Genomic DNA, 11,113 nt, shown 5'->3' on the forward strand with positions numbered 1-11,113 from the left:
GCATACAAATGTGTCGGAGAACAAGCGACCGAAAGAACCGAAAAGAATCGGAAAGAAAGAACAAATGAAAGGGGGAACGGAACGTCAAGCGTGATTTCTTGACTAATTTTTATGACACTTTCCCAGTTTATGAGGTGGGGTTCCGTCCATCTCCCTACCTTTTTGTCGCTTATTGAACACCCAACCCATCCCATCCCATCCCATATTCATGTAGTACCAAAAGTACCCGACGTTTGGCCGTAAAGATTTTTATCGTTCGTGAGGATGTGTCATAAAAAACAAGAGAGAGCTAAAGCGAGAGACCCCAGAGAGTAGGGCTAAGGAAATGCTGGGCCTAAGCCTACTCTCCAGAACTATTAAAAACAATAAATGTCAAAATGGTACAGATTTTCAAGCACACAAATCCCAACCTGAGGAAAAACTGGACAAAGGCCAAGGGGAAATGTATGGGAAAACTATAGAGGGGAAGACTGTAGAGGGAAAATGTGGTAGCTAGAAGTTTTCCTTTGTTTATCTTGGGAATTTACGATTTTACCAAAAAAAATCAAGAAATTTAAGCCAAATAATAACAATTTTTTATGGATTTTAGGGATTAATTTTTGTGATTTTAAAGATTAGTTTTTTTTAAACGTTGGAGATTAGTTTTTTGTATTTTAGAGTTTATTTTCTGTAAAATATATTTTTGAAATATCCCCAAGACCTTGGAAAAAAAGTTCTAGCGGTGAAAATTTCTTTCTGAAATTGAAATTTCTCCAATATATTTCCAAGTTGAAAATCACAAATTTACTGCAGAAATATATCTCATTTAATAAGAAAGTTCCTCCCGAATTCCCCGTCCAAAGAAATCTTCAAATGTTTTAATGTTTCTTCAAATCATAAAAAACAAAAAAAAATCAAAATTAAAATTCATCTTCATTAAATATTCTTTTGTGCAACAATTCGAGTCTCTGGAAAAACCTCCACCCCCAAAGGCTCCTCGACTAAATATTTAGGAAATACTTCCCTTCCGAAAGTTCTGTTTCAAAGTTTTGCCTGTCTCCCCCCACCGTCCATTCCATCCATTAGCATTCTTTTGGACTTCCATTACATTTTTCGACACCTAATTCTTTCTCATTTAGCGCAGAGGTCCCTCCTCCGTCTCCTCCTGCTCTTCCTTTAGGCTCTCTTCTCTTGGCCTACTCTCTCCTCGTCTTCTTCCATATACTTCTATGTAGGCATGAAAAAGAGATGGATAGCGGAGTACATTAGATAGTCAAATCACGTAAATTATGACCAGGGCTCTCTGTGGCTGTGGCTCCTCTCTATAATTTCTTATCGCTGGCACATGATTTCCAATGATAGACTGGCACTAAGACCTGGACTTTGGGAACTGGACTTTGGAATTGGAGGAACAGCAATAGGAGTCGGAGTAGGAGTTGGAATTGGAGTTGGAGAAAGGCGGCAGGCAGGCACTATATCTATGCCATTTGGCGACAAGTTTTTTTTATTCGGAATACTCTTAAAGACGGGGTATGGGGCTTATTGAGAAGGCGTTGGAGGAAAAATCAATTAGAAAACCCATCTTTTGCAAGTAATCAAATAAAAATTTAATCTATGGTTCCTTCCATAAATTTCTATAAATATTAGAATCGACGGATTCCATCGTTTATCTAAAGTTTCTTCCTTTCTTTGGATTTTGAGGGAAAAACAAACATCTATCTTTTTTTTCTTAATTTTGTCACCAATTTAAATAAAATTTGAATGAATATCTCATAAAAACCATAGGATCCACAAGTGTATCAAAAGTTTCTGCCTTTCTTGTTTTTGTTTTTCTTCACTCTATTTTTGGGGCATGGGCGGGAGACATGCAATTGGCAACTGGCGCAACGCATAAATTGAGAATTTTTATCTAATCCGCGGCATCTGAAGAGACGCGTACATTAGCTCAGGGACGACGACGGCGACGACGACGACGAACGGCGAACGGCGACGACCGACCGACCGACGGCGTGGCACCAGTCTGTCCTGCTGTGGCCGGGGCGGGGGTCTCTCTCTCTCTTTTTCTCTCTTTGGGTCTGGGGTCTGGGATCTGGGATCTGTGTGTCTGAGGTCTGGGGCCTGGCTTTCGGCGACGACCATCGACAGGCCATAAATCACCCAAAGTTGGGGCCACAAATTTATGTGCAGCAGATTAGAATCGGCCAAAAAGCGTCATTAGAATAAATGGTTTCAATGTGCAAAGGAAAGGGAGATAGAAAGAGATACAAAACAGCGAGGGCATAAACAGTTGAAGTTACTTTTAATTATGAAACGGGGAGTCATTTCGGTCCGCGTAAGTTGCTTATTTTATTTTTTAATTATGAAATTGTTTGGACTTACCGTTCGGTTCTTTCTCTTTCGCAGTTGCTGTCTCCTTTTCTCCTTGGCAGAACTGCTCTTCGCAGCAGAGCTGCCTAAAAACACCTGTGCGTCGTCTCTTCCGTTTAATTTGCGGGACTGAATCCGTACTGCTCTTTCCTCACTCTCTTCCGCTTAGACGAAGGACTGAGACGAGACTGCCTCTCTTATCAGGCTTTAGTACTCCTCTCCTGTTGTTGTGCCTCTTCCCGTTATAATCCAATAATCCAACACGAAACAGCGTGTGCAGTGGACATGGCGAAAAAATAGGCAAACACACACACACACACCAGCACACAAGCACACGCACGACGCTGCGTATTTAAGAGTGTGAGTGGGTGGCCCTCGACGCCTTAAATCCGCGTGAGACTCGCGTAGCAGAGCTGCCTAGACAACGCTTTCTGAGAGTGAGAGTGCGGGCGACAGCGCTGCCCGACCGACCGTCTGCCCTCTGCCAACGTCGCTTGTTTAGTAAATTAAACTTTTCACTTTCAGCAATTGTTTTTGTTTCTCTTTTCGCTTATTTTCCTTTCTTACACGCCAACAGACACTTGTACACATACACGCACAGAAACAATGTTGAACAAAAGCCAAGTCAAGACAGGTACAAAAATCCTGATAGAATTCAAAGCTGGCAGAGGCAGCCGCGTCGCAGTAGCTGGAGTCGCAGACAGGGCTAGCAGAGGTCTCGGCGTCGCATTCTAGAGCTAATATAAGCAGCAGCCGCCGTCGGCAGAGCTAATAACAGACAAAGCGTCGCAGTCCACGGCTAATAGAAGCAGCAGCTGCGGTCCACAGCTAGGAAAATCGCCGGCCCGGACAAGCAGTGCAGCAGCGTCGCAGCATCCGAAGTCCAGCGCTAGAAAAAAACACCAACAACAAGAGTTGGCCGCCGCAGCGGACAGGCAGCGACAGGCACACCAACAACCAGCAACCAGCAACAACAAGCGGCGCGGCAGACGTTGTAGTACACAAAAAAAAATTCCTTTTTCGTCTCCTTTGATTGCTATTTACTTTGTTGTAATTTCATTGTAGTAGGTATTTTATATTTGCTGTAATTTCTGCTGTTTTATATCCACGTTTCTTGTTACATTTTCTCTTTGTTGTTACATGATGTATTTGCACTTTTTTGGATATTGCTTTCCTTTTATTAATGACTTTTCTTCACCTTACAACTTTTTTGCCGCACTTTGCCTTTGCAATTACTCTTTTATTTACCTCTCTTTCTTACACTCACCGTATATAGATGCCACAAACAAACACACACGCACAGACAAGAGGAAGATTCTTCTCAATTTCTTGTCTTAATATTAATATTATTTAATAAACATTTGGGGGATTTCCCAACCGGATTGACGATACGATTTTCCGCGTCAAAAATATAAACAAAACCCAAGCGGCCGCGGAACAACCGTCACCGAGAAAATTTTCGAAGAGACTGTGTTGAAAAACAACAAAAAGCCAGTCGGGAGAGCGTGTTTCGGAGAGACTGTCAAGTGTGACCGCGGGCGTATCGCTAAAATATACCTACCGAAATATACCGAAATATACCAAAATATACCGCCTCAATTTTAAAATATACCGTCAATATACTGACGAATTATACAAGTTCCATCATACTTCCTCGATTTTGATATTCCACGGAATATTACCAGATATATAGAACGTTTAGTCCAACCCACATAATTTAATCCGATTAAGAAATCAATTTTCTTCTTGATTCTCTTATTTTAAACATTTGCTTTTATTCGATTTTGTCTAAAAAACGGTTTTACCGAAAAAGTCAAACAAAAACAACAAAAGAGACTAATCGTTCCAATTGCTCAATTTTGATATTCCGTTGAATAATGCCAACATAGTTTTATGCCATTGATGAATAAATTTCCTTCAACATGTACTACATTTAAGTTCTCCCATTTATTGTATTTTGACTAAAACAGGGTTCAACAAAAACAGTCGCAATGTTGACACGGATATGTTGCTGGTCTTTGAAGACTTGTTGCTTATCAATTGGTGAATGTTCTTTAATTTACCATGAGGATACTGTTTTCGCAACTGTTTTTAAAAAGTAATATACAAAAATAACATATTATTGGAGCCTGAGATGACCAAAATTTTAGTTTCTATAATATCCTTTTCCCTTGGGTATGCAGAATGTTGCACCCATGTTGCGCGACATGCTGAAGTTTTCTCGGCACATGAGTCTGGCCCTGTCCGTCAACCGAGTATTACCGATTCAAATAAATACCGAAATATACGGTCTCATTTTCATAATATACCGTAAATATGCCGTCTAAAATTACGTTTAAACGCGCTAGACCAGAGCGCGAAAGTTTGAATATAAAACTGCTTTATCATTGAGAATTTTGATAGTTTACTTAGTTTTTACTGATACATGAATGGGTCCTACGATATTAGCAGACTCCTCTGCACGCTTTTGGGTACGTTTCCCTCGGATTTTCGGGGTCTCCGAGACTGGGTTGAACATGACACAGTACCGGCCACCCAACTTCTGTATAAAGCCAAAGCGCACTGCTTCTTTCAGTATAACGGCAATTGCATGCAAAATGTAAGGCTTAAAACTCGAACGCTGCGGAACAAAAATTATAGAGCATACAACGACTATGGGAACACTCACATTCACGCGAATGAGCAGCTGCTCCACAATATCTGCGTACGTGCACATCCTGTCCAAGTTCAATATTGCTTGTAAAATCAGTTGACCATTCTGATTTTTAACCTTTTTAGCGCGAGCAATGGTGCGAGCAGTATTTCGGTTGTGTTCCATAATGAACTTTCAATAGAATTTAGATTTTATTACTGGAAAAATTTTTTCTATTTGTGTGCGACAAAAATCACTTTACGTAACGAACGGAACGGATCGGAACGAATGAGTAAAACTAAGCTACCAGAATTGATGGAAAAATCAAAGACTGTTTTGGAATGCTTTGATTTTTAGTGCCCAGCATTCTTGAAGAGTATTTTTCTCGGGCTGACCAAAAATGATTTGTTATATCTTGCTGTGGAAATCGCAATCCAAAAAGTAAAATAAATATACATTTCTCATAGATATTAATCTATACAAATCTACATTCAAAAGGATGGCAGCCATTATCCCTCCAACCAGCTGATTGGATCAGCTGATCAGTAGACTTTAATTACTGTTAATTCGCTCTCTTTTCTCTCTTTTCTACCTCTCCTATTGACAGGTACAACACTAGCTCTCTTCTAATCGTCTCTACTCTTTGTGGTGCCATTTTCTGATATATTTAATAATTTGTCACATTTGTCACTCCCTTTCCCCGCCAACCCCCCCTCCATCCATCACTCTCTCTCTCTCTCTGTCACACACGATAAGATAATACTAGAAGCTCAACTGAAAACTGAAAGCTTTTCGTAGAGGGGGAAAATATTAGTTGCGGTTTGCTTTTGTCGCCGAACGGTTGTTTTCTGGTTTTTTTTACTTTTTGGAAAATTTGCGGGAAATTTTAATTAAGTGCGAAAAAAAACATGCCGTTAGTCAGCGGTCAAGGTGTTTTTTTGTTGGCGCTGCTGCTGATTGCCGCGATGCTCTCATTGATGCCTACGAAGATCACAGCTGTTTCGATTGGTTCGTTACCGTTACATAACTCTCACCTGCACTCTCTTTAACTCTTTGGCTCTCTCTTGGATGGGGGTAGATGAGCAATGCATGCATGCGGACAGCTGTGAGAGATGCCTGGGCGCCCACCTGGATTGTGCCTGGTGTACGGACAAGGTGAGCCATTCAAAATTCAACAGCCCCTCCTCAAATCAATATAGATTTAACCCCAACACTGGGAGAGCTGTGGAGGATCAGACAGTGTTTGATATTTACTGATCAAATTTGTGTAGTTTGAAACGAGAATTAATGAGATCAATAACCCATTCAAGGCAATCAAATTTAGTAGACTTCCCGTCCCCAATGGTATTGATTGGTTATCGCAAATCTTTATTGATCCGAAATACCACTTGAGAAACCAAAAACGCAACATATTTGGAATAGTATTTCTTTACCCTATCACATCAGCTGTTAACTGCTGCTGATAATCAGTGGGCATTTTTTAAGGCAATCAAAACAAAATGAAACGACGAATACTCTGTGGATTCCTATAGGATATGAGTCAATATCTGTTAAAAGTACTTAACTTGTTTCATTTTATTCAAATGATGTCATTCACTTATGGAAAATTTTGTACAGCAAATGCAATTTGATCAATTCGATACCCTAGAACGTTTAATTGGTGGGATTGTAGTCAAGCATTTGAAGAATTACACCAAACACCTATGGATTTTTTCCTGTGTACTAATTCTCTCTCTCCCTCTCTCATTCCGACAGGCCTATCAGGTGCGCTGGCGCTGTTTCACTCGCTCCCAACTCCTGAAGTTCAACTGCAGCGAAAATGAGATCTACGAGAACCAGCCGGTGGTCGATCTACTGCAGGAGCGTCCCCTCAAGGACTACCAGACGAGCGATGATCAAGCGGTTCAGGTGACGCCGCAGCGGGCATACCTCAAGCTGGTCAAAGGTGCATATGAGCGTATGAGTGTGCCCATTTGGTGGTGATGGTGGTGGTGGTGGTGGTGGTTATCTTATCCAATAATTTATCAAATGTAACAGCGAACAGTTTTCCGTTGTTGTGTTTTGGTAGCTCCCTTCTTAACGGCTCTATCAATTGTGTCACTCTTCTGCCTCTCCTTCGCACTCGTTTCGTCTGCGAGCTGTGTTTGCTTTGCCGATTTGTTCCACATCATTTTGAACAGTTTGTTTTGTGTTCCTGCTTCTCTTATCAGCATTTTGTGGTTGTCACATCTCTCCCTCTCTCTCTCTCTCTCTCCCTCTCGCTGTACACGGGGGCTGGGTGTTTGTTCGTGTATTAGGCGTGGGAATAAATCTCTCATCTCCCTCGCTGTCACTCTCCCTCATAAGCTCACTCACTCACTCTCTCTCTCTATTGTTCGCCTTGGGTTCAGTGAACTGTTAATTGTCAAGTGGTGGCATGAGAGGCGCTAAGTAAAGGATTAGCAAAATCCCATTTAGATAGGGTTGGGAGGGGGAGTGCAAATCTGAACTAAAAGATAATTTCTTATAAAGAGTAACTAAGAGCCGATGAAGGTAGATCAGATTCGCTTGTTGAACAAACTTTGATTTATTTAGAAAATAACCGAATACATATACGGTTTTTTGCGGGAGTGGTATCATAATTATTCCTGCACTTTATGGCACTGATATATTGTACAGATGCTGTCTTTCTACTTCTATAATTCCTATGTCCTTCTAACCTTTAATGGCTAAGAACAAATTTAAGAGCAACTATCTAAAAATTAGTTTCCAAATCCACCAGCACCCATATGTATATGTACCTTTGATAGATCATTTTGATGGTATTTACACAGAATTGGGATCCTTCACTGAGAACTATACATACATACATACATACATAATTCTATGCATGGGTGTTAGGTTCAATGGGTACTATGTATATAGTTTGGTAGTCTGTGAATCCTTACAGCTTCTAGGGCTTTCTGCGATTTTCGGATAGCCTTGTTTCTGTATAAATCCATAAAGCAAGCCCTAAAGTTTAGATATTGCAGGGGTTGTGAAAGGTTCTTTGTGTATTTTTAGTCTAATTTTTCTCTTTAGAAATTGTTTCTCCTATAGGAAAAAGAAGGTCTCCTGCAGCTCAACTCAATTATCTCGAAATATCCCAATGCCTTCGAAATGACTTCACATAAAGTCCAAGAATTCCCGATCAAATTTAAATATACCTTTATGAATTGCCTTGAAAGAAGGGAATAAAAACCCATCGAGGAATATTAAATGAGCTGCCGTTTGCATTTCAATTAGGGTTCTTGAGGGCACCGATTAAAGGATTGTGGCCCAGCTGCGCAAAAGAACCAATTGAAAAGCCATTAACATCGTTTATTTTTGGGATCGAATGAAGTCTGCTTCAGAAATACATTTGTGAAGTGCTTCAATTAGGTATCGGTCGAAAATTACACGCTCAAGGATTACAAGGAAGACAGCCATTTATCCCAGGGGTGTTAACCAGTTCAAGTAGTAATGAAAGGGAATCTAGAGCAGACCCGAGCCCTCCTCCTGCTTGTTTTTACGAGTATTTATGCAGATGTGGCAGCTCGTAAAACAGCTCATAAACCTGTGGCTATAATCTATAGTAGCTATAACCTTTGCTGTCCTGTCTCTCTAGGGAACACGCAAAGCATCAAGCTGCGGTATCGAACGGCACGCAACAATCCACTCGACCTTTATGTCCTCATGGACCTGACCTGGACAATGCGCGACGACAAGGAAACGCTCGAGGAACTGGGCACACAACTAACCCAGACACTGCGCAATCTCACGGAAAACTATCGTTTGGGGTTCGGCTCGTTCGCGGACAAGCCCACGATGCCGATGGTACTGCCTCAATTCAAGGAGAATCCCTGCGCCCTCGTGGGGGCCGTCTGCGAGCCAACCTACGGGTATCGGCATCAGCTCTCGCTAACCGAAGATATTCGAGCATTTACAGCCGCAGTGGCGGGCAGCAAGATCACCGGGAATCTGGATAATCTGGAGGGCGGACTGGATGCTCTGATGCAGGTGATCGTCTGCCCCAAGGAGATCGGTTGGCAGCAGCAGGCCCGCAAAGTGGTGATCCTGGTCACCGATGGGTTTATGCACTTGGCCGGCGATGGTCTCCTGGCTGGCATCGTTGAGCGGAATGATCGTCAGTGTCATCTGAATAGAGCGGGCGAGTATACGGGTTCCTTGGAGTACGATTATCCCTCATTGGAGGAGATCTATAGAGAGCTTCTGAGGCGCAAGATCAATGTGATCTTTGCCGTGACAAAGGAGGTGGTCAGCACCTACCGGGAATTGAGTGCCCTGATGAAGGAGATCAGCTATGTCGATATACTCAGTGCGGATTCATCGAATATATTGGAACTGATTAAGAAAAGGTTGGTAAAGCATATCAATCACCTTCTAAATTGATTGATAATTTCTTCTGATTTCTCTAGCTACGAGAGCCTGATCAAGCGCACTCAATTCGATGACAACAGTCCGGACTTTATCCACTTGGAGTACTATACGGATTGTGCCGGACAGTTCCCGACGCTAAGGAAGCGGAATTACTGCAACAATCTGAGCCTGGGCAAGGAGATCGAATTCTATGTGAATGTCACACTCAAGGAGTATCCCCCGAATGGGGTTCTTGTAAGTGGAACAGCCCCATAAACTCTCGCTCAAGATCTGTCTAACCTTCCACCATTTTAGACGCATAAAATCCGAGTAGAGGAGACCTCTCTTAATGAGTACATGGAACTGGACGTGGAGCTGCAGCGTCCGTGTCCGTGCCAGGAGGAGCCCGAGCCCCAGAACGAGGAAGGACGCTTTCAGTGCTTGGATCAAGGCTACCTGTACTGCGGCATGTGCGTCTGCGACGAGGGCTGGACGGGTACCTATTGCATGTGCCCCACCGACCACACGAATATCACCACCAACGAGGCATTGCTGCTGCAGTGCCGTGAACCCAACCCAGACGATGGTGGCCGGTCCGCACAGGTGTGCTCCAATCGTGGCGAGTGCGATTGTGGCAGCTGCAACTGTGATCCTGGCTATACGGGAGACTACTGCGAGTGTCGGGAGTGCCAGGACTGCGATGAGGATCGGGCCGATTGCTACTGTGGCAAGTGCGTCTGCAAGTACGGATGGTCGGGCAATCGGTGCAATTGCAAGGAGGATACCGACGCCTGTCTGGGACCCACGGGCGAGCTGTGCTCCCAGCGCGGAACCTGCGACTGCGGCGAGTGCAGCTGCGATGACCCCTTCCTGGGGAAGTTCTGCGAGATCGATCCCGAGAAGGACAACAAACTGTGCCAGTTCTACGAGCCGTGTGTCACCTGCCTGATCGAGCAGCGGCAGGGCATGGGGGCGTGCGACAATCTGAGTGAGATCTGCACGAGCCTCGACAGCCAGGAGCGCTTCACCTACTCCTTTGTGGCCGAACTGGAGGCGGATGTCCGCTGTCTGGTGCGGATCGTCAATAAGCATGGCATCCAGTGTGACAGCTACTTTGGCTATCAGGTGATCGATCACGCCAACTATCTTTCGATCCAGGCCACGGACTGCGAACCCCTCGACTATGTGGCTCTGTTCGGGTTCATTTCGGGGTTCACGCTGCTGATCGGCCTGCTGTTGATATTCCTTTTCATTTGGTGCATCCGAAGGAAGGATGCCCGCGAGTATGCCCGCTTCGAGGAGGAGTGGGCCAAGCGTGTCAGCCAGGAGAATCCCCTTTACCGCGATCCCGTGGGTCGCTATGTAGTACCGAAGGCATTGAGTACCAAGTTTGATGAGAATCCATTTGCCAGTTGATCGATCATCGATTGATGTCTTTAGTTAAGGGTTTATTTTAAAGGCCTCTTTTGGCTCAGAGGATCATATGTGAAGTGCAAAGCCTCGTTCTAAAGAGTCAGAGGTTCTTAAGTATAGATAGATCATAGGTTTTTATAGCTTTATATATTTCTAAGTACCATTCGTTGTGTTCAAGGATCATTCGCATATAGCACTCTACAACTAGTACACAAAAACCTTTCGTATCCATAGGCCCTTCTCATGGTTTGACCCCAACTTTTAAACAGATAATTATCTGCACCGTTGTCATCTATTTATAGACATAAACGATACCTTAAACAACGGCCAATCATTTATCTATAT

At 43.2% G+C, this 11,113-nt stretch overlaps 2 protein-coding genes across 2 annotated transcripts; one reads left to right on the forward strand and one right to left on the reverse strand.

Moving 5' to 3' along the window:
* Positions 1 to 4,360: 4,360 nt before the first annotated feature.
* Positions 4,361 to 5,278, reverse strand: LOC26534434 (uncharacterized). The gene is made up of 2 exons (XM_015180121.2): positions 5,015 to 5,278; positions 4,361 to 4,966 (listed from the first exon to the last, which is right to left on the reverse strand). Exons 1-2 carry the CDS (start codon positions 5,162 to 5,164, stop codon positions 4,751 to 4,753), a joined length of 366 nt encoding a protein of 121 aa, XP_015035607.2. The 5' UTR covers positions 5,165 to 5,278; the 3' UTR covers positions 4,361 to 4,750.
* Positions 5,279 to 5,764: 486 nt separating this feature from the next.
* Itgbn (Integrin betanu subunit) lies at positions 5,765 to 11,099 on the forward strand. Its single transcript, XM_001357474.4, has 6 exons — positions 5,765 to 5,986; positions 6,057 to 6,133; positions 6,734 to 6,923; positions 8,604 to 9,354; positions 9,415 to 9,610; positions 9,671 to 11,099. Exons 1-6 carry the CDS (start codon positions 5,887 to 5,889, stop codon positions 10,769 to 10,771), a joined length of 2,415 nt encoding a protein of 804 aa, XP_001357510.4. The 5' UTR covers positions 5,765 to 5,886; the 3' UTR covers positions 10,772 to 11,099.
* Positions 11,100 to 11,113: the final 14 nt, after the last annotated feature.

Source organism: Drosophila pseudoobscura, chromosome 4 (assembly GCF_009870125.1).
Source record: "Drosophila pseudoobscura strain MV-25-SWS-2005 chromosome 4, UCI_Dpse_MV25, whole genome shotgun sequence".
Classification (NCBI taxonomy): domain Eukaryota; kingdom Metazoa; phylum Arthropoda; class Insecta; order Diptera; family Drosophilidae; genus Drosophila; species Drosophila pseudoobscura.

Bases quoted from the DNA above. Each gene is read 5' to 3' on its own strand.
- LOC26534434 (XM_015180121.2), bottom strand. From the start codon at position 5,164: ATGGAACACAACCGAAATACTGCTCGCACCATTGCTCGCGCTAAAAAG. The intron at 4,967-5,014 runs GTGAGTGTTCCC...TTTGTTCCGCAG, and splicing joins AGCTGCTCATTCGCGTGAAT to CGTTCGAGTTTTAAGCCTTA.
- Itgbn (XM_001357474.4), top strand. From the start codon at position 5,887: ATGCCGTTAGTCAGCGGTCAAGGTGTTTTTTTGTTGGCGCTGCTGCTG. The intron at 6,924-8,603 runs GTGCATATGAGC...CTGTCTCTCTAG, and splicing joins ATACCTCAAGCTGGTCAAAG to GGAACACGCAAAGCATCAAG. The intron at 9,611-9,670 runs GTAAGTGGAACA...CCACCATTTTAG, and splicing joins ATCCCCCGAATGGGGTTCTT to ACGCATAAAATCCGAGTAGA.